The sequence below is a fragment of the Drosophila simulans genome, chromosome 3L (assembly GCF_016746395.2).
Source record: "Drosophila simulans strain w501 chromosome 3L, Prin_Dsim_3.1, whole genome shotgun sequence".
Taxonomy (NCBI): domain Eukaryota; kingdom Metazoa; phylum Arthropoda; class Insecta; order Diptera; family Drosophilidae; genus Drosophila; species Drosophila simulans.
This window is the reverse complement of record NC_052522.2, coordinates 14881943-14908967: the sequence shown is the minus strand read 5'-3', so window position 1 is coordinate 14908967 and position 27025 is coordinate 14881943. Positions and strand designations below refer to the sequence as shown.

The 27025-nt window shown below is 43.7% G+C and overlaps 7 protein-coding genes and 2 long non-coding RNA genes across 10 annotated transcripts; 6 read left to right on the top strand and 3 right to left on the bottom strand.

The window, feature by feature from the left end:
• Positions 1-224: 224 nt before the first annotated feature.
• Positions 225-4530, top strand: LOC6738123 (probable DNA mismatch repair protein Msh6). The gene is made up of 5 exons (XM_002084900.4): positions 225-1357; positions 1416-1745; positions 1810-3417; positions 3481-3966; positions 4028-4530. The coding sequence occupies exons 1-5, from the start codon at positions 350-352 to the stop codon at positions 4172-4174; spliced, it is 3579 nt and encodes a 1192-aa protein (XP_002084936.1). The 5' UTR covers positions 225-349; the 3' UTR covers positions 4175-4530.
• LOC6738122 (glycoprotein 3-alpha-L-fucosyltransferase A) lies at positions 4429-8173 on the bottom strand. Its single transcript, XM_016171508.3, has 5 exons — positions 7990-8173; positions 7699-7890; positions 6547-7263; positions 6233-6416; positions 4429-6169 (listed from the first exon to the last, which is right to left on the bottom strand). Exons 2-5 carry the CDS (start codon positions 7782-7784, stop codon positions 5645-5647), a joined length of 1512 nt encoding a protein of 503 aa, XP_016031959.1. The 5' UTR covers positions 7785-7890; positions 7990-8173; the 3' UTR covers positions 4429-5644.
• LOC123327214 lies at positions 8029-12475 on the top strand. Its single transcript, XR_006541769.1, has 2 exons — positions 8029-8110; positions 11495-12475. It is a non-coding gene; the product is annotated as an uncharacterized LOC123327214 (long non-coding RNA).
• On the bottom strand, positions 12111-14238 carry LOC6738121 (peroxisomal biogenesis factor 3). Its single transcript, XM_016171507.3, has 2 exons — positions 14010-14238; positions 12111-13876 (listed from the first exon to the last, which is right to left on the bottom strand). Exon 2 carries the CDS (start codon positions 13759-13761, stop codon positions 12604-12606), a length of 1158 nt encoding a protein of 385 aa, XP_016031958.1. The 5' UTR covers positions 13762-13876; positions 14010-14238; the 3' UTR covers positions 12111-12603.
• Positions 14239-14429: 191 nt separating this feature from the next.
• On the top strand, positions 14430-16042 carry LOC6738120 (pyroglutamyl-peptidase 1). The gene is made up of 2 exons (XM_002084897.4): positions 14430-14756; positions 14829-16042. Exons 1-2 carry the CDS (start codon positions 14544-14546, stop codon positions 15288-15290), a joined length of 675 nt encoding a protein of 224 aa, XP_002084933.1. The 5' UTR covers positions 14430-14543; the 3' UTR covers positions 15291-16042.
• On the top strand, positions 15910-20784 carry LOC6738119 (protein disulfide-isomerase). Its single transcript, XM_002084896.4, has 2 exons — positions 15910-16218; positions 18973-20784. Exons 1-2 carry the CDS (start codon positions 16065-16067, stop codon positions 20307-20309), a joined length of 1491 nt encoding a protein of 496 aa, XP_002084932.1. The 5' UTR covers positions 15910-16064; the 3' UTR covers positions 20310-20784.
• LOC120284781 lies at positions 15936-16627 on the bottom strand. The gene is made up of 2 exons (XR_005544014.2): positions 16541-16627; positions 15936-16490 (listed from the first exon to the last, which is right to left on the bottom strand). It is a non-coding gene; the product is annotated as an uncharacterized LOC120284781 (long non-coding RNA).
• Positions 17203-19025, top strand: LOC120284780. Its single transcript, XM_039293692.2, has 2 exons — positions 17203-17781; positions 17869-19025. The coding sequence occupies exons 1-2, from the start codon at positions 17739-17741 to the stop codon at positions 18213-18215; spliced, it is 390 nt and encodes a 129-aa protein (XP_039149626.1). The 5' UTR covers positions 17203-17738; the 3' UTR covers positions 18216-19025.
• Positions 20785-21550: 766 nt separating the features above from the next.
• LOC6738117 lies at positions 21551-27012 on the top strand. Of its 2 annotated transcripts, XM_039293688.2 has the most exons (7): positions 21551-22034; positions 22204-22488; positions 22549-22914; positions 23334-23664; positions 24014-24824; positions 24890-26320; positions 26357-27012. In XM_039293688.2, the coding sequence occupies exons 2-7, from the start codon at positions 22208-22210 to the stop codon at positions 26713-26715; spliced, it is 3579 nt and encodes a 1192-aa protein (XP_039149622.1). In that variant the 5' UTR covers positions 21551-22034; positions 22204-22207; the 3' UTR covers positions 26716-27012. The 2 variants fall into 2 exon arrangements, with proteins under 2 accessions (XP_039149622.1, XP_016031957.1); XM_016169502.3 differs by having other exon boundaries at positions 24890-27012.
• Positions 27013-27025: the final 13 nt, after the last annotated feature.

Below are 27025 nucleotides of genomic sequence, written 5' to 3'. Positions count from 1 at the left end.
TGGTTGAAGATATAAGGTTGATGAAAATATACGGATGGTTGTCAATTGTTTTGCTTAATTCTTAACTTTCACTGTTTATATATGTTGGGGCAATAAACCAGATAAATACAGATCAAAACTAATGTTTTATTATATAAGAAGCATCAAATTGTTAAGAAAAAAGAAAATCCCTCAGTGAAATTCGAAAATTCCAACGTGCACGAGATCCCTAAATATACTAAATAGACAAGCTACTATTTCGGTATTATTAAGCCACAATTTCGCAGAAATTATTTGGTTTTGGCGCACAATCGCGGCGTCTGCATCCTGGTTTTTTGCACAACCTGGCAGACGATTCTAAACCACTGTCATGTCCAAGAAACTAAACACCAGCGTGGGCGGTACGCCCACAAACACGCTATTAAATTACTTTTCCAAATCGCCGGCTGTTGAAAAAAAGAAATTAACTCCTAGCGTGAAAACAGATCCCAATGCATCCAAGAGCGAAAAGGAGAATCTCCAGAACCAGCAGCCAAAAGTGAATGATAGTAAGGAAAAGGATTCCAAGCCGGCGGCCAAGAGGAAGTTGCCCATTTCCGACGATGAGCCGGACAGTGGTCAACGCAAGCGGAAGCGCATCGTTCAGCCGGAATCGGACAGTGAGCCGGAAATGGAAGTGACCAAATCGGAGGAGGACTTCTCCGATTGCGTCTCTGATTACGAACCGGATGAGAATGAAGCCAGCGATGATAGCGTTAGCAGCGGCGTGGATGAGGTGTCGCCTAGCGAGAACGACATGTCCGTGGATAGTCCGACACCCAAGAAATCGCGCAAAAAGTCGAAGGTCCTGAATAACAACAACAACAATAACAATGAGCCATCGAGCAAGAAGGTCAAGCTGGAGTCGTCCATGCAGCTGGCCGAGGGTGCAACCTTTCAAGAGAAGCTGAAGAACCTGCAGAGCAATGCCAAACAGGATGCTTCCTACGATGATATCGTGACCAACACGTCCAGTCTGGATGAGCCCGTTGTTTGGCCGCACCAGAAACTAGAGTTCCTGCAGCCGGACAAGATCAAGGACAAGGAAGGCAGACGTCCAGATCATCCGGACTACGATAAGAGCACCCTGCATGTGCCGGAGAAGTTCCTCAATGGCCTGTCGCCCGGAGTTCGACAGTGGTGGGTCCTTAAGTCGGACAACTATGACTGCGTCTTGTTTTTCAAAGTCGGCAAGTTCTATGAACTGTATCACATGGATGCGGATGTGGGCGTCAACGAGCTGGGCTTCACTTATATGCGCGGCGAGTTTGCTCACTCGGGTTTCCCGGAGATATCCTTCGACAAGATGTCAACCATTCTCGTAGACAGGGGCTTCAAGGTGATTTGTACTAGGAGAGCTCCTTTTCCCAGTAAAACTAATCATATGATTTCTTTAGGTGGCTCGCGTGGAGCAAACGGAAACTCCAGATATGATGACTGATCGCTGCAAGCGGATCAAGGCCACTAAGTTCGACAAAGTGGTGGCCCGCGAGATCTGCCAGATCACCAATCGTGGTACCCAGGTATTTGGCTCACAGTGCAAGATCGGGCCGAATCATCAGCCCAACTATATGTTGGCCATAGTGGAGCAGGATGAGGGAACTTGGAGCCGGTATGGAGTGTGCTTCATAGATACCTCCATTGGTGACTTTCATTTGGGTGAGTTTGAAGACGACAAGAACTGTTCCCGCCTCCTCACCCTGGTGTCACATCATATGCCCGTATTGGTAAGTAAACTAATATAACTACTTTGTGGACATGGAAAACAACTTATGTGTTCATATTCCCTAGTTCCTTAATGAGAAATCCGCTCTGAGCCAGCGAACACAGCAAATTGTGCGCACTGTGCTGGGTGGAATCCTTAAGGAGCCCGTTCCCGGCAACGGAAAGAATGCCTGCAGTGCCGAAAAAACCCTGAAACTTCTGGCGGAACGTTACTATGCTGGAAACGGATCTGATGACAACTGGCCATTGGTGCTGCGCACCATGCAATCCGATATGGATCATTTGGGCCTGACACCCGATGATAATTACAAGCTAGCCCTTAAAGCTCTCGGCCAGTGCATCTTCTTTATCCATAAGTGCAAGCTGGAGCCCAAGGTGCTGCCCATGGCGCGTTATCAGCTATATGTGCCGCCCGATCAGCTGGCGGATGCCAAGCCAGCGGTTGCATCCACGTTGAGACGCTCCCACATGGTACTGGATGCCACTACTTTGTCGAACCTCAGGATTATTGGTGAGGAACACTCCTTGCTCTCCACTTTGGATCACTGCTGCACCAAGTTCGGAAAGCGACTGCTGCACCACTGGCTTTGCGCTCCGAGTTGCGATGTGGCAGTCATCAAGGAGCGCCAAGATGCTATTGGTGAGTTAATTCGAATGCCTACCGAACTGCAGGAAGTTCGCGCTTTGCTAGCTCCGATGCCGGATTTCGAACGAAATCTGGCGCAGATTCACCTATTTGGCAACAAACAGATAAAGCAGATGGACCACCCGGATTCCCGGGCGATTCTTTTTGAAGAAAAGCTATATAACAAGCAAAAGCTACTGGGATTTATGGCCGTACTTAAGGGATTCAATGACCTAACCAAATTGCCTACGATGTTTCATCAATGCAAAACAGCTTTGCTTAAGAGACTTACCCAGCTGCCGGAATCGGGAGGTTCTTTTCCCGATCTAAGCAAGCAGCTACAATATTTTGCCACTGCCTTTGATCATGATGCAGCTGCTAAAACGGGTGTGATTGCGCCCCAAGCGGGAATGGATGCTGAGTACGATGCGGCAATGGATGCCATAGGTGAGATTGAGAAACGCCTCAAATCATATCTTGTGGAGCAAGAGCGACACTTTGGTTGCCGCATTACCTATTTCGGCTCCGACAAGAAACGTTACCAGTTGGATGTGCCAGAAAGCCATGCCAGCAAGGCCAATAAATCCTACACCTTGGAAGGACAAACCAAGGGAAAGAAGGCATCTCGTCGCTACACCACTGCTGAAACACGTGCCCTACTAAAGGACATGCAGCACGCTGAAGATACAAGAAACATGGTGCTTAAAGATCTGGCGCGTCGTCTTTTCGAGAAGTTCTCGAATCACTACGACCAGTGGAAGCAATGCATTGACTGCGTCGCCAACCTGGATGTCCTAAGCTCACTAGCTGAATACGCTGGTCAACAAATGGTTATCTGTGTGCCAGAGCTGGTCTCTGATGCGGAGCAGCCGTTTATCCAACTGGAGGAGGGCTACCATCCTTGCGCAAATGCATCCACCTATATTCCCAATGGCCTGGAATTGGGCACTGCATCAGAGGCGCCACTATCACTGCTCACTGGTCCCAATATGGGCGGCAAGAGTACGCTGATGAGGGAAGTGGGACTTCTCGTAATCATGGCGCAAATTGTAAGTAGTTGCAAATCGGAACTTTCGTTATGTTTGTTTAATTATTATTTAATTTCATTTTAGGGCGCCCATATACCCGCTGCTAGTTGTCGCCTTTCGTTGGTGGACAGAATCTTCACGCGCCTTGGTGCTCAAGATGACATTCTGGCCGGGCACAGCACCTTTCTTGTGGAGCTCAACGAAACGTCCCTCATTCTCAAACATGCCACATGCCATTCGCTTGTGCTGCTCGACGAACTCGGCAGGGGAACCGCCACTTATGATGGCACAGCGATTGCTGCCTCTGTCGTAAACTTTCTGGCCAATCTCAAGTGCCGCACTCTGTTCTCCACACACTATCACAATCTGATTGATTTCTTTCACAACGACAAGAGAATTACACTGGGTCACATGGCGTGCATGGTGGAGAACGAAGACAATGCCGATCCTACCCAAGAAACGGTCACGTTCCTATACAAGTACACAGCCGGTGCTTGTCCCAAATCGTATGGCTTTAACGCAGCCAAATTAGCAGGAATGCCCCAGGGAATTATTAAGCGGGCCTATGAGGTGCGTATCTTTTTATCTTTTAAGCTAAAAAACTGTATTGAAGAGTTGTTTCTTCTTGCAGCTTTCCAAGAAAGTCGAAGCCATTGCTTTGCAGCGCAAGATTACGGCCAAGATCGTAGCTGCCACAGCCGGAAACGAGGACACCAAAAAGGAGAAGTTAAATGCACTCAAAGATTTGCTAAAGCAGTTAAAAATGTGCCAAGTTTAGGGTGCAGAAGCTCCAAAGTCGAGGCTACCACACACCAATTCCCATTTTTAAAACATGTTTACTTATGATTCGCCAAGAGGCAGCTATGCTGTAATTTGATGTATACGTAGCTTTTTTAAGCATTTTTCAACTATTTCAGTATGCGTTTTTTTTTTTTTATTTTAATAAGGAATTTGAATCAAAACCTGTGCCATTCTCAACAGTCATTAAACAAAATGGAACCATTCCATTTGAGGCCCAAAAAACATTTTAAATTGTTTGCCATTAGTTGCCACCGTTTAATTCTTGTTTATTATAATTATTTTTTTTTGTATCACAGTAAAAATTAAAATTAAAACAAGTTCACAATCAAAATACACACACATATGATATTATTCAATACTTATAAATAAAATGTTACACAATAAATACAAATATTGATAAAAATTGTAAAAAACACACATTGCGCTGTTCGAACTAAAATAATACGCCATATGATATTTCATGAAAAATAGGAATGCAGATTGTATTTGTATTATATCAGATATATGTTATGCTTGTGCGAATCGGTTATAAAGTTAGTAGTTAGTCAACAGGCTGGGAAACCTTTGCAAGTAGCTCTCAACAGCTAATATTTCAACTAAAAGCCGGTCTAGATAAAGACTAAAACAGAAAATTAAACCTGGAAAAGAAAGTGCGCTCTAATAACAGGCAACTTATTTCAGGTCGAGCCATTGTGGTTGCTTACAAAAACACTTACAAAAGATCTAATCTATATAGCTGATGCCTCCTCTCACTTGAGTTAAGCTTTTTAATGTCGAACTACTTTAACTTGCCTGTCATTTACTCATTACGGTCTATTTTGGACTTGGTTTTAGTTTAAACAACTATATAAATTACCGAACTATGTATACATAGCACTTGTATATCCATATATAACTAGACTAGGTTTCTACGTTCTCTTACGCATCTGGTATTGTATATGTTACAATGGTCGGCACGGGAATCCTTTAGTCGCTCCCGACCTCGTGCCTCCTCGATTTGATTTGATTTAGGTTTTAGGTTAGCTTACTAACTAACTACAAAAAACATTTACGTAAAACTCCGACAAAAACGAAGCGACTCTTAACTCTTTACACATGGATTAGCGTAGGATGGGTCGATTTTTCTGTTCTCAAAAATAATTTGGACTAGAAATCGGAGAAGTTTTTAAATCAAGCTATTAACTACTTTATATAATAGGTGTCAGCAAATCATTTAAATAATATAATATTTGGCAATCATTTCGATTTCGATTTAAGACTAACTATTGCACGATTGTATTTTCCGAAATCAGAAGGGACCCATCCGGTGGATAGTGATAGTGAAAGTGGAGAAGATGATACCTAGGAAACAACAAATCAGAAGCGAATGACTCACTGATGAATGATAATGCCATTTGATCTACACATTGCCCATGCCCACGATCTGGATCGCATCTAACACCTGGACTCAGTCGTCGCTGGAGTCGCTAATGACGTCCTTGCGTGCCTTGAAGTTGCGCCAAGATCTCGTCGTGCAGACTCCAGGTCCCCGCCACCAGTCATTGAGATCCGTGTACCAGCGTGGCTTCCGCAGTTGCTCCTCGTTGTGGAGCGTGGCACACACGCGACACCAGTAGTACGTGTTGATGAACTCGCCGGTGCCCTTCCACTTGAAGTACGAGTTGTACAGCTCGTCGTCGTGGTCCAGGATGCGCAGATACTCGGCCAGCTCCTTGGGCGATGAGAACTCGTCGACGTGGATGTAGGACCTTCGCGGAGCACTCACCTCGTAGTCCTCTGGCCGGGCGCCCATGACAATGGGCAGAACCCTTCTGTTCAGCGCATTCACGAAGAACTTCTCCGTGATGTAGTCCTTGCAGTTGGAGTTCTCGAAAGCCAGATAGAACTTATAGTCGTTGTCCAGGATCTCGAAGCACTTGTCCGCCGTGCTGCGGGAGCACTTGAAGTTGCCACACGCTCCATAGATGTCAACCTGGTGGAAAACCATTAGTAGACATTAGTATATTGGACTATTATTATGTAAAGTTATTTGTACCTCGATATATTTTTGCAGTTCATGGGCATATTGGAGCCGGCCATTCCTCGCTCCACAGTTGGACACAAACCAGGCCACTTTCTTGGTCTTGTTGACGGAGTAGTTGATATCCTGCTCCTGCTGCTGCACCTTTGTGTCGTAGTACTGCCACTTTTCATAGGGCGCTACAATTGTACTGTCACGTCTGCAAAGAAGAATATGATTTAAGAACTTTTGTACATTCCGAGAAGATAACTCAAGTCTTCAATATCAAAGTATTTTCACAGCGGAATTCGAAGAAAATAATGTAATATAGGTAATAGATATAGACCCACCTGTAGGTGGCCGTCCAGTTGATGGCATCGGGCACCTTGACATTCTGCGTGTGATACGGGCACTCCAGATAGTACAGCATGGACACCTGCTTGGAGTTGCTGGGCCGCCGAATGCCCGTGGGTATGTAGTGATCCTTGTAGAGGATCATGTCGGCCGTGCTGGCCAGATCGCGATTGGCAGTCAGTTCGCAGGTGTCTACGGGACACTTGGCTTTCAGGAAGACGTCGCGACCCTTCTTCACGTTCCACGGCCCCAATCCGTTGTAGAGTAGGATGGTCTTCAGTTTGCCGCTGGACTTGATCTCCTCGTAGTTGTGCGGCACGTACATTAGCTGGTTAATAATGCGATCCGAATAGGGATCCTGATGCGGCAGCAATCGTGGGGCATGCCGCTTCCTGGCCTTGCGATTGCTGTAGGTCTTGGCCGGCTTTGGATAGTACTCGCCGTTCTTGAAGAACCAGGCCTTTTCCGCCGGCGGCTCTTGCAGGCGATCCGCCTCGCTTTCCTCCTCCTCCAAAACCGTCTGCTCCGGCTCCTCGACGAGATTATCCGCCATTTCCGGCAGTAAAGTGGCCGCAAGCGGCGGAGGGGTGGAGCTGGTGCCCATCGGATGCTCCTCGTCCATGGACTGCAGTTGATGCAGATGCTGGTGCTGCTGCTGCTGTGTGGTTATCTGTGATGATCGTGGACTCAGCGTCTTCCATATTTCGCGCTCTCTGTGGAATTTCAATGGACATGAGTCAATTATAGCTATATGTTTTTAAATGGTTCTTAATAAAACAGATAAAAGAAAAAAATGCAAATTTCTGAGTAAAACGAACTCGTATTTTAAATATGCCAATCTTAATCTTAACTGCTTTCTAATGTGTTAAGAATGCAACTTAAATAGTTAATTCAAAACTTAGGGTATTTTCTGAACCAACATTTGTGATTTGATTTTACCATATCACTTGAATATTCTTTAAGTGCATCTTTAATGATGCGACTTTATTTATGCTGATTTTTTATAGTTGACCGTGACTACTCAAACTCAAAGAGAATTATTCGAGAAGTTGTTTGCATATTTTTTTAACACCTGTCTGGATGACGCGTACCTTATCTAAACTTTCCGAAATGAAGATACAATATTAGCGACACGTTGTCATACTCACTTGAGACTGAAACCGAATATGAGGAGGAGTGCGCAGATCAGAGTTAGGTAGAAGTACTTCTTGAGGGATATCTTCGGACGCCGCATGGTGACCACTGCCACTTCTCGGCGCTCCAGGGGCTCTAGACTACGGGTTTTTTTCGGGGGGCCAATAAACCGACAGTGTCTTCTTCAGCTGGCGTTTGTCATCGTGCTGTGCGAGATAGACAAACAAATGTGATATTAAATGGTCGATAGATACCAAAATAGGCAACTCTCTGGCGTTGCCCCCGAAAATTCGAGCACTAATTACCCGTGTTAATTATTCTGGACCGATATGACTCCGAATTTTGGTTCAGCAGTGTATCGGTTGAACTCTCTGCGCGAACTGCGCTCGATGTTGAAAATGTTTCGTTTCAACTGTTCGAGGGGCGGTATGTATTCCACCCACTCACGCGCTTTATATTCTATAATCTATAGCTCAATTCCCCAGGGTATTCGATATTATTTCCTGATATCTAGTGAGTTAGCTTAGCTTTGCACTTAGCACAATGATCAATACCGTGATAGTTGACATAATTATTTGGTTTTCTCCCATTAGTCATGGACGAACAAGTTAAATGACATTAGTTCCGATTCGAGAGCAGAGCATCCGCCAAGTGCCATTCTCAACTCGGTTGAATTATATATAAATTAAAATGTGGAAGAGTCTCTTAGGTTTAGTTTATAAAAATATTCGAAATCGCACCATTCATATTTGCCCAGGCCAAATATTGAGCCAGATGGCTGTCTCGCCTCAAGAGCTGTTCAACATCAACCAGCGGGGCGTATACGTAATAAAAAAAAAGCTAGGGCCCAACGAATCGGGTAAAGTGGCTGGGAAAGTGGAGGCGGAGGAGGGTGTACCCCCATCTCCTCTTGGCAATTGGTAGTCTCAAAAGCTGGCTGGCTACTATCCACCGCTTTTATGGACCTCGCACCCGAGGGTGGCCTAATTACAGGGGAAGCCGGCGGGCGAGTGCATCTTCATTTGGGCCACATTCCTGGCTAATCCCCCAAAGCCCTCACCAAGTGTCCATCCATCCATCTATCACATGTCATTTATGGCACTATTCCATAGGAGTGCCTCTGTGCGGGGTGACTCATCCCGCCGGCGGTTGCAACATCACTTAGGTTCTGGGCTCTGGTCTCTTGTTCCGCACCACTTTGGTGGCCATGCAAAAAAGGTGGTAGGCAATGGTGGTTGGGGCTTCACCGCACTTATGTTGCCCGCTCCATTTCGCAACTGTTCTACAGTCGAAAAAAAGGTCCTACAGTTCTAACGATTATACTAACTATAATCGTTTAAACTATGATGTTCAAAAATGTCCATATATTTTAGAACAGTAAGTTAACAAATAGAGATAATTGAAAATATATATTAATTTAATTTCAATATATGAAGATAACTTTATGTTATACAAGCCATATTGAATGACAAACTGGGCACACTTTTTCTTCAGTGCATTCTTCATTGGGGTCTTCACTATCGCATTTTTGACGTTTTTGACAAGCAAACAGCAGGAAAAAGAAGAAAACAGTAAGGAGTGGGGATAACCAGAGTGGATCCCCCAGTTTGCATGAAAAATGTAGTTACAGTCATTCATTCATGTTGCAAAAGTAGGACTCCGATGGGGATACAACCATGTACATATATAGGGTTGGGGTAAAGGAACGGAAATGGGAAAGTGGCTCGAACAAACAAAACCACATGCAAAGGAATCTATAGCCCAAAGAAATGAAAACACCTCACATTATCCGTACCAATAGAACTAGTAGAGTATAATACTAGTTTGCTTATACACCTTTAACTTTACCCGGTTGATTACAACGCAGTTTGGGTTTTTTGAAAGTCTCCAAACAATAATCTCCAAAAAGTTCGAACCGATTCAATTTGCTATGTGCTCATGCACAAACGGTTCGCACTAAACTAAACCATTTTCCCCGGCTTTTTCACTATTCGATATATCACTCTATGTTTCTTATCAGTTCATTGGAAATGCAAATACTGTGAATAAGTATAGTAATGTTTAGATTTTTTCTGCTAGCTCCCGCTAATAATATAATATAATATTTAATTTGATCATAGAATGATAAAAAAATATTAATATTTGTTAATTAATTTAAGTAAGTTAGAGTATACACCATTTCAATTTCAATATTTTATTCCACGCAATCTAAGGTTCCAACTAACCAATTCACCTAAATTCTAAAAAACATCCTTTGTATACCACATAATTGCCTTCCACGGAAAACCCATGACGCACTTTTCTTTAGCTTGAGTCGTGTCCTGCTTTCGCTTCCTTAATTTATGTGTTTATATTTAGTTAGGTGCTGTGGCCCCTTGTCACTTGGCACTTGATCTACGCCCTCAGTATGTCAATATGCCTATATATACTATGCAATATAGGACCCCAAGCACCCAGAAGGGGAGGCTTGTGGTAAAAAAGGTGATGGGTGCAGGGGTTGCCTCTGAATTGCATGCATTGTTTTCCTCGAATTTCCCACACTGAGTTTGGCTGGGGAAAATGTCATTTCTTTGTTATCTTCACGCTGACGCACTTGACTTTCTTGGCTACAAGTTAATACTCTTTCTGGAAGGATATGTTATGATTTGCTATTGGTTTGAATCCGAAATATATATACAATATACATATATATATGTACAAATACAAATATATATATGAGTTATTATTTAATAATTTCCAATCTTATCTATATAGTGAAATTTCATTATTTTATTGATTTGCTGCTTGTGTTCAATATTTTTGGACGAATAACGTATTTTCCGATTTTTCAAGATGAAAATAAACTGATACTTTAATTTGCAAAGAAATAAAAATTAAGAAAAAATTGTAATTAAGTTTCGAAACTTTTTTTAATTTGATTACCTTATTATTATATACCTTTAACATTTATTAAAACCTATACCAATTGGAAAGCTCTTATTTGATATTTAAGACTTTAATTAAGCTCCTTGATCCTATATACTGTTATTTCGTTTTTTAGATTTAAAGCTTATACCAAATTCGATACTGTCCTGACCTTTAAAAGGGTACTTTGTAGTGCCTTACCGTTATTTCTTGAGCACTCTTTCCGAGGAGCTTCCTTTGAGTAGTTTTTGATTGTGTCTTCGCAACTAGTTAGTTTGCTCACTTGTGGCCCTGCTAATAATAAAGTGTTGATATTTTTAGACCTTATACGAGTGGTATTCCCCATTCCCGTTACTGCCTTTACCCCACACCCCCTCCTTTCCAACCCCTTCCACACCGCTGTACGCACGCACTGTCTGTCCCGTTACCAATATACCGCTGTGTCTGTCTTTTTCGCTCACATGTGCTCATGTGGCCTTTTGATTTTCATGTTCAGTTTTCTCTTTGTCTTAATCAATATATTTTGTGGTCGGCTAGTAAAAAGTTGATGGGCTAAGTGGCCTTTTAGCCCCATCGACTGGTCAATAAACATTTTGCAAGTGCACTTACACAATTGAGCCGCCGTTGTTGTTGTTTGTTTGTTTGACGGTGGGTCTTTAGGCTTTCCTCCTTTAGCTGGCTTTTCCAATTTGTGTACTTTTCGCAGTATTTCTCATATTTGCACACCCGGTTTTAGCTTGGTTTCGAATCAGTTATTCAATGGTTTTCTTTCATTTTTGTATATTTAATTATTTTTCCGCACCAACACACGCGCAATGTTTCGCAGGGATGTATAAAAGTAACTGTTGTCCTTTGCCTTTTCACGTAACTTTTGCAACTGCGCCCAAAATGGAAATTTTGTACCAGACAGCTGTGCACCCGAAGGAGTAAGAGAGACGGATGTGAAGAGAGAGTCCTGCGAGAGCGAACGAGTCGCAGAAGGAGCGAGCGAGATATAAATATATCGAATAACTTTCACCTCCTTAAACATAAACTTTTGTTCAATTTATGAAATCTTTTAAGTTACTTTATGCTTTATAGTTATTCATAATTGTTATATTATAATGAATCTTCTCACATGCGGCATTTCTGCGCAAGTGCTTGAAGAGAGACAACATGGGAGAGAGCGGCAAGAACAAGAGAAATGGCAAACAAACAAAAGCCACAGCCACAGCTGTCTTATCACAGGGCGGTTTTTTGCCACCCCCTTTCGAATGATAGCAAAGGCAACCGTTACTTATGGGTTGTGTCTTCGATAAGTATGCTATAAGAATTCAATTCTTCTATTTTTATACATATCTCCGACAAAATTATTGAAACTATTTCTTAATAATTCAATACAAATATGCACCTATGTACAAATGTATATTTATCGTTCTGTAAATCAATATCTGCTTTAATTAGCTGTAAGAGTATCAAGAATACATTTATAATCATAAACTTCCAAATACAAAAATAGTAGTCTTTAAAAACGGGGAATGCATAGTTTATTAGGTAGCCATTTATTTTACAATTCTTTTAAGATTAAGACCCAAACTTTCTAACATGGTATAAATAAATAATCTGTCACTTTTTATTCCATTAATCAATTACACATATGAATTACATTTTCATATAGCTTGGATACTAAATAACCCATCAGGTCCATCCTATATGTATATTCTCTCATTCCTCAAGCACATATTTCACTTTCCAGTTAGATTAAAAGGCCTTCACGTTACTCGATTTGTGTCCCTGTCCTGAAAGGATTCCCCGTGGACGCAATGGAGGGGAATCTGCTTAAGCATACCTTACACTCGCTTCGATTAAATATTCTTAGGAGCTAAACTTAATACGGGTTGCGTTCAAGCAGACATACAAGCAATGCTTCTGAGAATTAAGATCTTATTCAAAATATACAAGTATATAAACTATAATTTTCCAATTGTCTTAGCCTAGCCTATGCACGGATGCATAATCCAAGTTTTTTTGATCCTCTAAGCGGAGCTGAAGCTTTCGTAGACGTTGGCCCCCAGCGTCTTTGTCTTCTCGGCGACCACGTAAAAGGTTAGCAGCTGGGTGGGCAGATTGTGGGGTCGCGAAGTGGTATCGAAGCCTCTCGAGGTGAGACCACTGATGATAGGAATGAGCTTGGCCAACGCCAACAGCACTCGGTTGATGTTCAGCAAGTTGTTGTTCTCCAAACCGTTTTGGCTCTTCGAGGTGCCGGCGCCTGAGCTTCCTGCCTGGTTGAACTTGACGTTCTGTTCTTGCTGCGTTTGCACTTGAGCTTGCGGCAGATGCTGCAAAGTTTCGCCCATGCTTTCGGCGATGGCATCGCAGGCCAGCACAAAACCACGGCTTACATTGTGCGAGCACACGCCAACGGCATCCTCGCTCTCCAACAGATCCAGCGTCTCGTTGAACATCTTTTGCAGCAGCGGCGAATGACTGGGATTCTGGCTGGGCAGCAGATACTTGCTCATTCGCGAATTGGGATCCCGACGAGTGTCCGCATTGATGGCCATTTGCAGGGACCAAAACAGTTGCTCCAGGTCGCTAAGGGAAAGTTGTTGGGAGAGCGGCATGGTCTTGGTGACTGCGATGACCTGGGTGCGAATGTAACGCGCTAAGTCCCGGATGCCCGACTCCGTGATAAAGTGTCGGATGAGGGAGAGATACTGCTGCTTCAGCTCGTCGGTGATCTGTTTTTGTTCCGTCATGATGTCCCGATAGATGTAGCCACCCAGGAGATTTAGCTGGACCCTCAACGCAATAACCAGCATGGAGGAGGCGTAGACATAGGTTGCCAGCCTTGTGAAAGCCACAATTTTCATGTCCTCCCAGAGTTCCAGCTTGTTCTTGGGATTCTGGCGCAGCTGCTCAAGCAGCTCGTCCGTGCTGCACTCCCTGAGCACCGCTTGGCACATCTCCTCACCCATGCCTAGGATCACCTGGTTGCACGTCTTCTCCGTCGACTCAAAGTGGGTCGTTCGCCGCGTTCTCTCGAAGAATTCTCTGGCCTGTTTCTCCTGGAACTCCACAAATCGCCGCTGTGCATAACGTGCCGCAAAGATGGTACCGCCCACCAGAACGCCGGTCACTATGAACTTTCGCCGGTGGCGTGACAAGAAGTCCTGCAGGCGCGACAGCATGTTAACGATTGGAAAAGACCTCTCTTCTGCCGGATGGACAACTAGACTCCGCTTCCTGTGTGAAATAGGCCAACTGCTGTTCCGATTTCCCACTTTTTCCCGCTCCACCGGCGACCTGTTCGAGGTTAATGAATAGTTAATGTGCAAAGTTCACCTGTGTGCGTAGGGTGGTGCGCTGCCGGCGTCGCTGCCAACAGAGGAGCGTCCTCCACTCATCCACAGCGATTAGATTACCAGGTAGTGCTCACCTATATACCCCTGCTTGGAAACTCGGATCTAGTGCGCCGCCTTATCGGGTCTATTGCTGGCCTTTGGATCGGATCTAGCTCTGGAATGTATGGAATGGATTTATCCTTTGTTGTTGTCGCTAAATGTGTTATTTCTCTGTTTGGAGCCGCATACTGCGTCGTCTGTTTCCGTTCAAGAAAAATCCCAAAAGTGCGAGCTTCGGGAATACCGAAAAATACCATTTCGTTTAGTATATTTGCTGTTGCTGTTTAATTTTTATGTACGTAAAATAAGCGTCGATGACGGAACGATTTGGAACATGGGTTTTTTATTTATTTATTTTTCCGTTATTTGGAAGTGGATTCCAAATAATATAAATGCAATAATGTTAATTTACCTACCTAACTTCGAAATGCTCCAAATTCCACCGTTCCGCCATCGTCGCTAACATTTGAAACGCATGATTCAAAGGCTGAAGAAGAAGATAGAAATCATATGGTATTTAAGATAGTTCTGTTGTTGGTGGGGGGCTTAGTTTAGTTGGGGTGTTTGTTATGGCGTCGTCGGACCGAAAGCTCATTGTGGTCTCTGGATTTGGACCATTCCTCGGTCACGAAGCGGTCAACGCCAGCTGGGAAGCAGTGAAACTGCTGCCGGAAATCCTAACCCATAATGGCGTAGAATATGATCTGGAAAAGCGGTTGGTTTCGGTGGAATACGGGGCTGTGGACGAGGCGGTGGCGGAGATTTGGGAACGCCAGCCATATGTAAGCATCGCAATTGAACCATAAATAGATAGAGGCCTTATGATATCATCTTTCTCCAAAAAAAAAAAACAGCTTGTTATCCATGTCGGTGTTTCGGGCGTTGCCAAATGTGTGTACATCGAGAAGCTGGCGTACAATCACAAATTCCGCCGAGCTGATAATTGTGATAAAAAACTGGCCAACGGCACTTGCGAACTACCCAACAATGGACATGCAAATGTCTTGAAGACCGAATTAGATGTGGATAAGATTGTGGCGGTTGTAAATGAGAATTGCGCCGATTGTGTGGCACCCACACAGCAGCCGCCACATAATGATAATCTCAAATCCCTGAGCGCCACAAGGGCATCCAAAAATGTGGGTGACTTTCTCTGCGGCTATATCTATCTGAAGTCGCTCGATATGGACAGAAAACGGAGCCTGTTTGTCCATGTACCACCTGTAGATAGGCCATTTAGTAGTGTTAAGACTTCGGAAATACTATTTAGCATAGTCGAACAATGCATTCAACAGGTGGTCGCTTTTGACTCCTGAATTCCGCAATATATTCTTCCAATTTCTGTCTTTTTGTGAATTATTTACATGTTGTGTGCTGTTAAGTTGTTTAAGAAATGAGTTTATTCTTTTTAAGATACAATATTGCATATTCACTTTATGTTACAATGAAACAGAAAATCAATACAACTGCAATAATAATTACACAGTCTTTTTCGCGTTTACACAACACCAGCCTTTATTTTAAAAAAGGTAAATGACATTAAGAAAATGACGTAAGGTATTTCAAATAAAATTTAACAAAAAAACTGAATTAAAAAGGCAGAATTATAAGGTCTTTACAAATTGCCTTATATGTATGTTAAGTTAACTCATAGACAATAAAATACGATACTATTTATATCTCAGTATTTTAAAATTATGGCATTCGAAAAAACCCTAATATGTCAAATAAAAATAAGTACAAAACTTCAAATATATAAAATAGATTCAAAAATAAAAAAAAAATACCTTCGACGATTGCCAACCTTTGGGCAACAAAGCGCCACCTACAGTTGATGCAGATATGCATTGACACATATCGATATAAGTAAAATATATCGGAAATTTGTAGAGAAATACCAAAAATCCCTCATTTAATTCAACTTTATATGTATATATCTCTGCGTTTCACTGTCACTCGAATTCATTTGAATTTCTACTTGCAACCGGGCAAGTTCAGCGCAGTTCGAATCCCAGTTTTGGTTGGCGAGTGTGCTGCACCCACACAGGGCAATAGATTCATTAAATATCAAACGACGACGAGTGCCCACAATGAAATTCCTGATCTGTGCACTTTTCCTGGCGGCGTCCTACGTGGCCGCTTCCGCCGAGGCGGAGGTCAAAGTTGAGGAGGGCGTTCTGGTGGCGACGGTGGACAACTTCAAGCAGCTGATTGCCGACAACGAGTTCGTGCTGGTCGAGTTCTGTAAGTACATGCTTAGATCGAAAATAAGGCACGAAAATCTCAACAAAATGTGGCAAAAATCGAATATCGAAATGCGAAATGCGCCGGCCGCTAGCGCGCTCTCGCTCGCACCCGCTGATTCATGCGGCTTAGCGGCTACGTGGTCTTTCAAAGCGTCGGAGAAAATCTGTCTGCGTGGCAGTTGTTGTTGACTTGGAATCTGGACTATCATGTTGCACGGCAAATCCTAGTTGATCAATCGGCCAACTGACAGACTAGTTCCAATCGGCGGCCTGGAAAATTTGTTTAGTTGATTTTCCAGCAAATTTATCGTTTGTTTAACCGTTTTTATCTCTCTCGCGTCATCTTGTGTTTAGGAGAGGGGCGGGGAGGAGCGCGCTCTCTCAAACGCAAGTGCCATCTCTTTTCCGCACCTGTGCACGCAAGCGAGAAGGCCTTATAGCCTTATACTGCAGAACTACTTGTTATTGTTGTCGCCATAAACCTGCTATAATTTCGTATTCTTGCAAATACTAAATGCCAAAGGAAACAATATGTGGTGCGCAGCATATGCTTCGCGTTTTATCGACATTTCTACTTATTGTTCTAATTTTGCGCCCGTCGGGCGTGGCCACAGCATATCACACATCCGCTTTAATAATCTCCGACTGAGAATCTCTAATGGAAACAAAAGGCAACAAAAAGTTGTCGGACAACTCTTCTTTCCTCCTCCCACGAATCTAGGTTAGCCTAAGCAAACCAAACCACTTTTTATTCGCCATTTGCTTTCTCTGGTTCGTTCTGTTTGGATTTTTTGGTTCTAATTCTCACTTACAATCTGGTTTCTGTCCCTTTTTCCACGGCGGCGCAACGGCCACGCATTGGAAAGTTCATTCAACTCTTTCTTTTGCGTCTCTGCGCGTGCCTAACGGTGTTGCGTCGCCAGTGATGCTCTACACGAGCAACAGATTAGTGTGCATGGGAATTAGCTAGAAAGTAGCCAGAACTGGGAAAGAGGTGAAATTATATACTGCTGTAAAAAAATTAATAATGTTAATTTAAAAAGAGATCTTTAGAAAATATTTTTATTTAATATTATTTTGCATGTGTAAGAAGACTTCAAACGGCTTGCAAAATATTCTTAACGGTTATTTTGTATCACATTTTTAGAAATAATATATACAACTTGAGCATAAACAGTGAACACGCTGAAAAACTAATTACACAAACCTTAAACTTAATTTGTTATTTGTTCATATATTTTCCAAGCCGTTTCTCAACTTTGACATTTGTTAGATAAGACAACAGTTTTTAAATACTTTGGGCGTTATTAACTGTAAAATATGTTATTTTTTAAATAACGAAATCCTTAGGTAAGACCCACTGTGTCCCATTATCTTCTTCAATGAAGTTTTATGTTCTTCTAATGACAACTCGAAAAAAATCAATCTTGTTATCTAGCAAGCGTTAAAAGCACTCAAGAGATAAACGTAAATCAGAGATACTAAAAAGTCCCCCCATTCGGCGTTAAACCGCCAGAAATGCTAGCCTGGCATCTTTGGTTGCCAGCAATATGGCGGACTTGTGAGTTTGTTTATGCCAGCGTTTCTCTCGGTGTTTGCTTAATTAACTTTTGCACATTTTGCACCTTAATTTTTTCTTTTTTTGGAGGTGGTGACAACGTCACCCAGGTCGATAATGGTCTGCTCCTCCAAGGCTGGGCTCTTATCTCCTGTAGAGAACGCAAAGATGTTCGTGGAAGCGGAACCAATGCCAGGGCCACGTCAGCCGCAGCTATAGGCAAATCGCAAGAAGCCGGCGATAAGGCGGCATTCAATATGTATAATACGACAATCCCGATTGTGAACGTTGTCAAGCCGGGCATTATGTCATCTTCAACTGCTGTTGCCCCCCAGTTCTCATTCAAATTCGAGTGCGTGGATGCGTACCTAATTGCAGTCGTGGCTCCGAGGAGCTGCACTTGGGCAATGGGAATTCAACACGTGGAATTTGCATAATGACAGCATCTGCTGAATGTTATAGCCGGCTCATTCCTAGAGGCGCTGCTCCAGATCCGTGGCAAATCTAGCGCATAATTGTCGCTAATAGTTTGAAACTTTACACTCGGATTAATATTCAACAAAAGGGTATAGAATAGATAATCTGATTTCCGTCTTAATAATTTCCATTCATTTACATGCCATAGAAACTGATGAAGTCTTCTGATGATAGTCATCCGTATGTTAATGAAACCCATTAGAACCAAAGTTCAGATTACAATTTTAAAACAATTTATCCCAGGCAGTCAAGCTTTTAATTCAATTTACCAACCAAATTTGAAATTTTACAGTTGACATGGTACAAAAAATTAAGTTTATCTGGATCTTCATTTAATTTATGTGTAATAATAATAAAAAGATCAACATAATGGTAAATTTACATTGTTAATAAAGTTAAAAATTAGAAGAAAAAAAAGTAAAAAAAAAAACTAGTTTAAGCTCTTATAATTTATAAGTCAAGCTAAATACTTCACAATTCAATTAAAAGCTAATTAATTATATATTGTTGGGATCTATAAAAAGATCATGATGACCTCGACAAAATACAAATCTAGGAGCAATTAATGCTGTTGTTATTCAGTTCTAGAACTAATAACAGGTATGCCTTTTTACTTTCTTTTAAGTGGCCTAATTGCAAACCAGTTTATAAGCTCTCAAAAGTTTGATGAATAGTCTTTCGTTTGCTAACTGTAGTTTCTTTGCTGGATCTTTACAGACGCCCCATGGTGCGGACACTGCAAGGCTCTGGCTCCCGAATACGCCAAGGCTGCCCAGCAGCTGGCCGAGAAGGAGTCGCCCATCAAGCTGGCCAAGGTCGATGCCACCGTCGAGGGTGAGCTGGCCGAGCAGTACGCCGTCCGTGGCTACCCCACTCTGAAGTTCTTCCGCAGCGGCAATCCCGTGGAGTACAGCGGTGGCCGCCAGGCCGCTGACATCATTGCCTGGGTGACCAAGAAGACCGGCCCACCAGCCAAGGATCTGACCAGCGTCGCTGATGCCGAGCAATTCCTTAAGGACAACGAGATCGCCATCATTGGCTTCTTCAAGGACCTGGAATCGGAGGAGGCCAAGACCTTCACCAAAGTCGCCAACGCCCTGGACTCGTTCGTCTTCGGTGTGAGCAGCAATGCCGATGTGATTGCCAAGTACGAGGCTAAGGACAATGGAGTGGTTCTATTCAAGCCCTTCGACGACAAGAAGTCCGTGTTCGAGGGTGAGCTGAACGAGGAAAGCCTGAAGAAGTTCGCCCAGGTGCAGTCTCTGCCCCTGATCGTTGACTTCAACCACGAATCTGCTTCCAAGATCTTCGGTGGCTCGATCAAGTCGCATCTGCTGTTCTTCGTGTCCAGGGAGGGCGGTCACATCGAGAAGTACGTCGATCCCCTGAAGGAGATCGCCAAGAAGTACCGCGATGACATCCTGTTCGTGACCATCTCGTCCGACGAGGAGGACCACACCCGCATCTTCGAGTTCTTCGGCATGAACAAGGAGGAGGTGCCCACCATCCGTCTGATCAAGCTGGAAGAGGACATGGCCAAGTACAAGCCCGAATCGAACGATCTGTCCGCCGAGACCATCGAGGCCTTCCTTAAGAAGTTCCTGGACGGCAAGCTGAAGCAGCACCTCCTTTCCCAGGAGCTGCCCGAGGATTGGGACAAGAACCCCGTCAAGGTGCTGGTCTCCAGCAACTTCGAGAGCGTTGCCCTGGACAAGAGCAAGAGCGTGCTGGTTGAGTTCTACGCCCCATGGTGCGGACACTGCAAGCAGCTGGCCCCCATCTACGACCAGCTGGCTGAGAAGTACAAGGACAATGAGGACATTGTCATTGCCAAGATGGACTCCACTGCCAACGAGCTGGAGAGCATCAAGATCTCGTCCTTCCCCACAATCAAGTACTTCCGCAAGGAGGACAACAAGGTCATCGACTTCAACCTGGACAGGACTCTCGATGATTTCGTCAAGTTCCTCGATGCCAACGGTGAGGTGGCCGATTCCGAGCCCGTCGAGGAGACCGAGGAGGAGGAGGAGGCGCCCAAGAAGGACGAGTTGTAAATCCAACAATTACCACACGCCCACACACACATCTGCACACACAAAAATCCAACAACTATGAACAGAAACATCCGTGTAACAAACAACAAAAAGCCACAACTAGCAACGTACATTCTGTAGTTTACTTCTAAAGTTTCGGCGCATGTGGGCCACCGGAGTTTCCCCATTCGCCGGCTGAGTTTTTATCAGTCGGAGGATGGGGTCAGCTGGTCGCCAGTGTAGCCATCGAAGCTTTTTGCCCGCCCACGGTTTTTATTTACATACTTCCGTTGTATGTAGTACATTTGCGACGCAGATAACGATGATTACACGTCCGCTGTTTGCATGAACTTAAAATTCAGTTTTAATGAAGAATTAAAGAAAACGATAAAATTTAAAATGTAATTCTATAAGTTTTCTATTTTGGAATTTTTAGAATCATTGAAAGAACTGATTAAGAACGTAACAAATAAAGTTGGTAACAACATTAAAACAATGGCATTGTTTTTTAAGGGGACGGATGGGAATATTTAAAATCGTTTTGGGGGATTTTTATAATTTTATTGGTACACTATGTATTTATAGAGCCCTATTTTGCCAATGATTAATAAAATATATTCATATTGTTAAGTGAGAGGCAAGTTTTAAGTTAAAAGTACAAGTAGTTCAGTTTTGAGATTAGTCAAAATTTAAATTTGCCGCTTACTTATCGCTATCGAAATTTGATCTTTCTTGACCATTTTGTAAATATCGTGACCGTTAGTAAAAAAAAATAGTGTTATTTACTTAAAGGAATAAACTTGTGACTAAAAATACGTATATGTATAATACAAAAATAATTACAATGTGTGTTTTTCTGGTTTCGATAGTTCCAAAAATATCGATACTAGATACCGAGGACTAGCAGCTTGTGTAGTGCTGTGTAATTTAGAAAATTAGGTATTGTTCTCGTATTTCAAATTTCCTGTTTATACAGTAGCTTATACTGATTAAGGAACTTACAAAATTTTCCCTAACAAAATAAAATAAGACGATGAATTTGGTAATTGCGTTTCGAATCAAAATAATAGAGTCAGAGCTAAAATAAAAACTGTGAAGAAATTAGATATTATATACATTATAACTTTTAATGTAAATTATACAAAAATGGAAGTAGTATCTTGTGAAATGTATAGTAGTAATTTGCTAGTGCATCGGTACGATGAACCGACAAATTATTATTACCGAGTGAAATTTGTGAATTCGTGTACATGTATCGGCAACAGGACGACGCTCTCCAACACTGCCCAAATAAAGACGGCATCTGCTGGCTTCGTTTCCACGTTGTCCTGAATTACGCATTGAGATGAAACCATTCAAAAGTGCACTTGAATATATGGATAATTACGTGCGGCGAGCTCATGAAACACACATGCGAATAAAGCACATATTCCAGCTGATCAGAAAGTATTTAATTCAGATAGAAAAACAAAGAGCACCGAATCCTGCACCACATCATGAAAAGTGAGAAATCACGATGTGCGATTAACGGCATCTGCGCACCGCATGAACGCAATATTCATCCGACGAAGCTCTTAATCGGTACTGCTCCTGCCCGAAATACAAAAAGTATATATAAACAGTGCACATATTACAAAGATAATATGTTTGGAACCGCTCAGGTGTGCAGTGCGATAGTAACTTGCCGCGGCACATCTAAATTGCCCGTGTAGAGCGTTCCTTCTTGGCAGAAAAACACAATTTTTGGTAGGTCTTTCGGTTTTTGGTCATTTGTTCGTTGGGGTCGGAGTGGTGAAGTGGCAAGGGGGGCGCTCCGACTTTCACTGCAACAACAACGAGTTATTTTCGGCCCTGTTCGATTTCATCAATTTGCATGAATACCTTTCTTCAACTGTTTTTCCCCTTTGGCTGGTAGCACCATGAGCTGCTTGGTCGGGAACGGAAAGCGGAACAGCGGCAGCACGCTGGACGAATTCGACAAGGTCAGCACGTTGGCCAATGCCGATGATACCGAGTGTGTATCGCCGGATCCGGGGCGGGAGCCGGAAAGCAACAAACCGGATTCGCAGACGGAGCCCGAGCCGGAGCCCGAGTTTGGCCATTTGAATGAGACGCGGAGGAAGATTCTCGATGCCATTGCTGCTTTAAATGATGATAGCTTCGATAAGCGTATGGCCCGGTTGCTCATGCAGTACGAGGGGTAAGCACAGATACACTTGCACATAGAGGAAACTAATGACAAACGCAATTAATCTTTTAGCGCCATTCGGGAAGAGTTTGAGCGAGCTCAGTATTTGCCCCTGAAGTGCCGCAAGCTGGCGCGAATCCTAACCGGCCTCACTGATGTCATCCACACCATGGTTCAGGGTCGTGCGCTGCAGCGGGACGAGAGCTACAGGCAACGCATGTGCAATATTGTTGGCTTCTACATATCCTGCGAACTCTGCTCCGCTCAGGAGCCGGTGGAAAAGGAGGAGGTCATCATCAATCGGATCAACAGCTGCCTGAAGCTCTACGTGGAGTACGGAGATGGTGGCGCCGGCGTCCACCGGGAGCACGTGCTGCGCACTCTCCTCGCTGCACCGAAGCTCTTCAACAGAGCTAGCATTTTGTCCATGCTGTACAGGTGGGTGGTTTTGTTCAACTCAAGTGAAAAACATTTACTACTCAATTTACACTTGTATGGCATCTACGCATTCAATGAGTCAGATACATACATACATATCTAGTATACAATTATATAGTTTACAACTTCTTATCGACAGATCTCTCTTTGCTTTGTTTATAAGAGCTAATTAAAGAACCGATAAGCCATTAGTTTAAAGTGAAATGCTTAAACTCGGGGCATGATAATTATTCCAGGTGTTCTTTAAAAACTATGCGTGTTGTTTTTTTCTTAAAGAACAAGTTTAATTAATGAACATTAAAAAAATTATCATCTAATAATACCACTTGGAAATTATTAGCAGCTCCTGACAATCTTTTCCATTGCCTTTCAACAATTCAACATTACAATGAATCAATATTCTTTTCCTTCTTTTGCAGCCGCCTCTTTCCCCACTGGTCCGTACCCAGCGTTATGATACAAGCTGAACTGCCAGATAAACTCTACATCGAATACATACTCATATTTTACTACTGGCAGCGTCTGGAGTCGGATGAGTCAGTCAAGGAGCGCATCGTGCAGTTCGCCGAAAAGTTCATGAGGCCCTCAAGATCGCTGGCCATAAAAAGTGTCTATGCTCATTACTTGCCAAAGTTTACGGACCAGAATTCCGCCACGCGCACCATATTAAATCATCTGCGAATGAGCAGTTGCACAAGTTTGCATGTAGTCAGCAAGGTGGACAATCGACCGCCGCAGTCCAACGAAGTGGTTAGTTTACTACTTTCACTTTCATGCAAATCTTCTTTCGAAGATTAACTTAAGTTAGCAACACCGTGAAGCAGTATGGATTGTGGATTTTAGTTTTTAAACCAAAATGCTTCATTGTGTTGCTCGTATTAACTTAACTATGATGTCTTAGTAAAAGGTCTGATTCGGACAAGCGAGTGGGGCAAAAGCCACCGCCGGCGCAGTTAGTCGCGTGACGGGCAGTCGCTGGCCCCACTTCGCTGTCCCAAAATGACTACAACCTCAACTGAGTGAATAAGAATACTTCTTTATATAGGCATTAATTTCGAACGAATATTCTAATAATTTTTGATGATCTTCTTTTGCATAGGTGCTCAGTTCTGATGATGAGGACAGCTGCCCGATGTGGGACATATCGGGTACGCCGACATCATCAATTTACAATCATCCGCCCGTTTTCCTCCAGAATCTCTGCCAGAATGCTCGCCAGTTGGAGCCCTGCAAGCGTGCCAACGTTCTGTTTAGCGGCATTGACAACTCAATGGAGATTGTAGAGCTGCGCGACTCTGACGATGATGTAGAGATGTTTTCGGTGAACTTTAATGTGCCTGCCAACGTAGATGGCATCAACTCGAACTCCAATTCAAACGATTCGGCTAATCAGACATCGACAACGATCCTCGGCGATGACGACTCCGTGCCCGTCACTCGGATCTATCCCAGCAATCTGCGGACTTATGAAAGGACTGTGCTTCCACCCACTACCTACACAGTTCCGCGGATTGTGAACAGCTATAGTTGTCGCCGGGATAGTCTTCATTTGGTGTCTACCACGGCGCCACATCTTGTCGATCAGTGTGTGCAAACGTTGGACGACGAGGAGCAGGATCTGGTAGAGGAGGACCAATACTCAGGCGCCCACAGCCACGGCTTCTTCCCGCAAAGCAGTAATGCCAGCTATGCCAGCGGACAACGAACCCCCCTTTACCACTGCCGTCAAACTTCTAGTCAAAACAGCAACTGCAGCGAGTCTTCGCTGCTAAAGAAACAGGTTACCTTCAGTCCCCGGCACTTGGGTGCGACAACTCCGAACGCCAAGACAGGCGCATCCAAGAAGCCATCCATTAAGCAGTACAAGCCATCTTCGTCCAAGGCCACAGAATCACAACGATGGAAAGAGGGTAAAGGAAAATAAATATATATATACAATAACTATATTATTAATCTACATTTCTTATCCTTACAGAGCACCGAAAGGCCAGTGCGAAAATGTTTGCCAAACTGGACGCCAAGATCAAAGCCAGGAGTGAAGCTGAAAATGCGACTAGCCAGTTAACGCCCACCACTAGCAACGCCTCCAGTAGTACACCCACAAAGATCTCGGCCACACCCACCCGCATCCGGAGTACGCAACGAGGACAAAGAGTGGCGTTGCCCACGCCGCCAGCTTCCACGCACAGTTCGAGTAGTCCCTGCCAGATACGAAGTGCATCAACTGACAACCATAACTCCAACGCCGATTCTGATTACAGTCGTCGATGTTTCTCCAAGACAGCTGGTGATGAAGTGAGCTACTACAATCACCTGCTAACTCTCCAGCGCGAGAATATCCGACGACGTAGGTTGGATAATCAGAAAAAGAAAAAGAATCGAAAAGTCAGCCAAAAGGTGCAAAAGAAGGACGATAAGCCTAATATGCTGAAGCAGGCCACAAAGCGATGTCGGAAGCTTCGCGCATTAAATGCGAAGCGGAAAAACGAGGTACAGCAACTGGAGCAGGATCTCGACACTATTCGGAAATCTGCACCGCATAAATTGCCCATAATAAGACTGAAACGTTGTAATCTCAAGAGCCATAAACGGTCACTCAGAGCTGAAGAAGCACCCAGTGTCCAAGAGGATATACTTTCTATGAATCCTGATCGAGAATTAAAGGAACAAAAAAAGGCGCAGAAGCCTAAGAGAAAGCGACACAAAAAAGTGCAAAAGGAGCAAGAAAACGAAAATGATTTGCGGGAACAAGAAATTATAATATCGCAAAGCCAAATGGTTGAGGAAGATAAAGTGGAGGAACACCACGCTCCTGAAGCGCCAAGTGAGCAGCAACGAGAGCTCGATTTGGAGCATCAACAATTTTTGGAAGAGCAGCTGCTACAGGAGCAACAACAATTGGCGATGCACGAGGAAGGGCATCCCCAAATGGATGATGAACAAGAGTCACACGAAGTAGCTCGTCTGCTAGAGGATCAGCAACCGGCGGAGGGAACACATCTGCATGTTGAGAATGAAACGTTGGCAGAGAAAGAGCAACCTCTGATAGAAAATGATGCCCAGGAAGCGGAAGATCAAAATCAAAATGAGAAGTTAGTGGAAGATCATCAACGGGAAACGGATCAACAGCTGTCGAAAGATCAGCCTCAGGAGCACGATGAGAATCACTCACTCAGTCAAGAGCAGTTTGACGAGCAATGTACGCCCACACCGAACGGCAAAAGGCGCAAGCGAAGGCGGCGATTCAAGGGACGTTGTTGGACGCACGTAAAGAATAAGCAAAAAAAGAAGCAGTGGCTAATAGATTACCCATTGGAGTTCGAGGCAGATCCTGCGCTAGATACCTCTCCCATTCAACCGGAGCCAGCTCCAGACGAACAACAAGACGAGCCAGTTACCGAGCCAGTTGCTGAGCCAGTTGCCGAGCCAGTTGCTGAGCCAGTTGCCGAGCCAGTTAACGAGCCAGTTGATGAGCCAGTTGATGAGCCAGTTGCTGAGCCAGTTGCCGAGCCAGTTGGTGAGCCAATTGCCGAGCCGACACCAGAACCCGCCTACGATTTCGATCAGGACTTGGTGCCCGATGTGGGCAACGAATTGGAGATTGCTGCTCCCATTCGCGTCGCCGAGGACGAAGACAGCACTGCGATACTCTCGCCGTCCCACAACCTGGAACTGGTGACCAGCCACGTGCCTGTGTACTTGCTCAATGGAGAAAGTCGCGATGTCAGCACGCCCCTGTCCACCAGCTCTTACAGTGCCGGTGGATCAGAGACATATGCGTCTTCGAAGGAATTAGTTTAGGAAGGCCCCACACAGACCAGTTGTAGTTCCAGTTGCCGATCCAATCCCATTGATCTTGGCCTGCAATAGTATTTGTATTATTTTTTTGGAAGAAACGTCTGTAAAACTGTTGAATCACTGTAATAATTAGGTTTATTGTAGTTAATTAGGAGTTGTTGAACGTTATGATTTTTAGCTTACATATATTTTGCAATACCCTTATCCCATCCGAAATCCCCGGCATTATCCATGTCAATTTTAAGAAATAACACGAAATTATTAGTGTAAATTGTGCGTAAAATAATAATCTAAACAACATCTGTTTATCTGT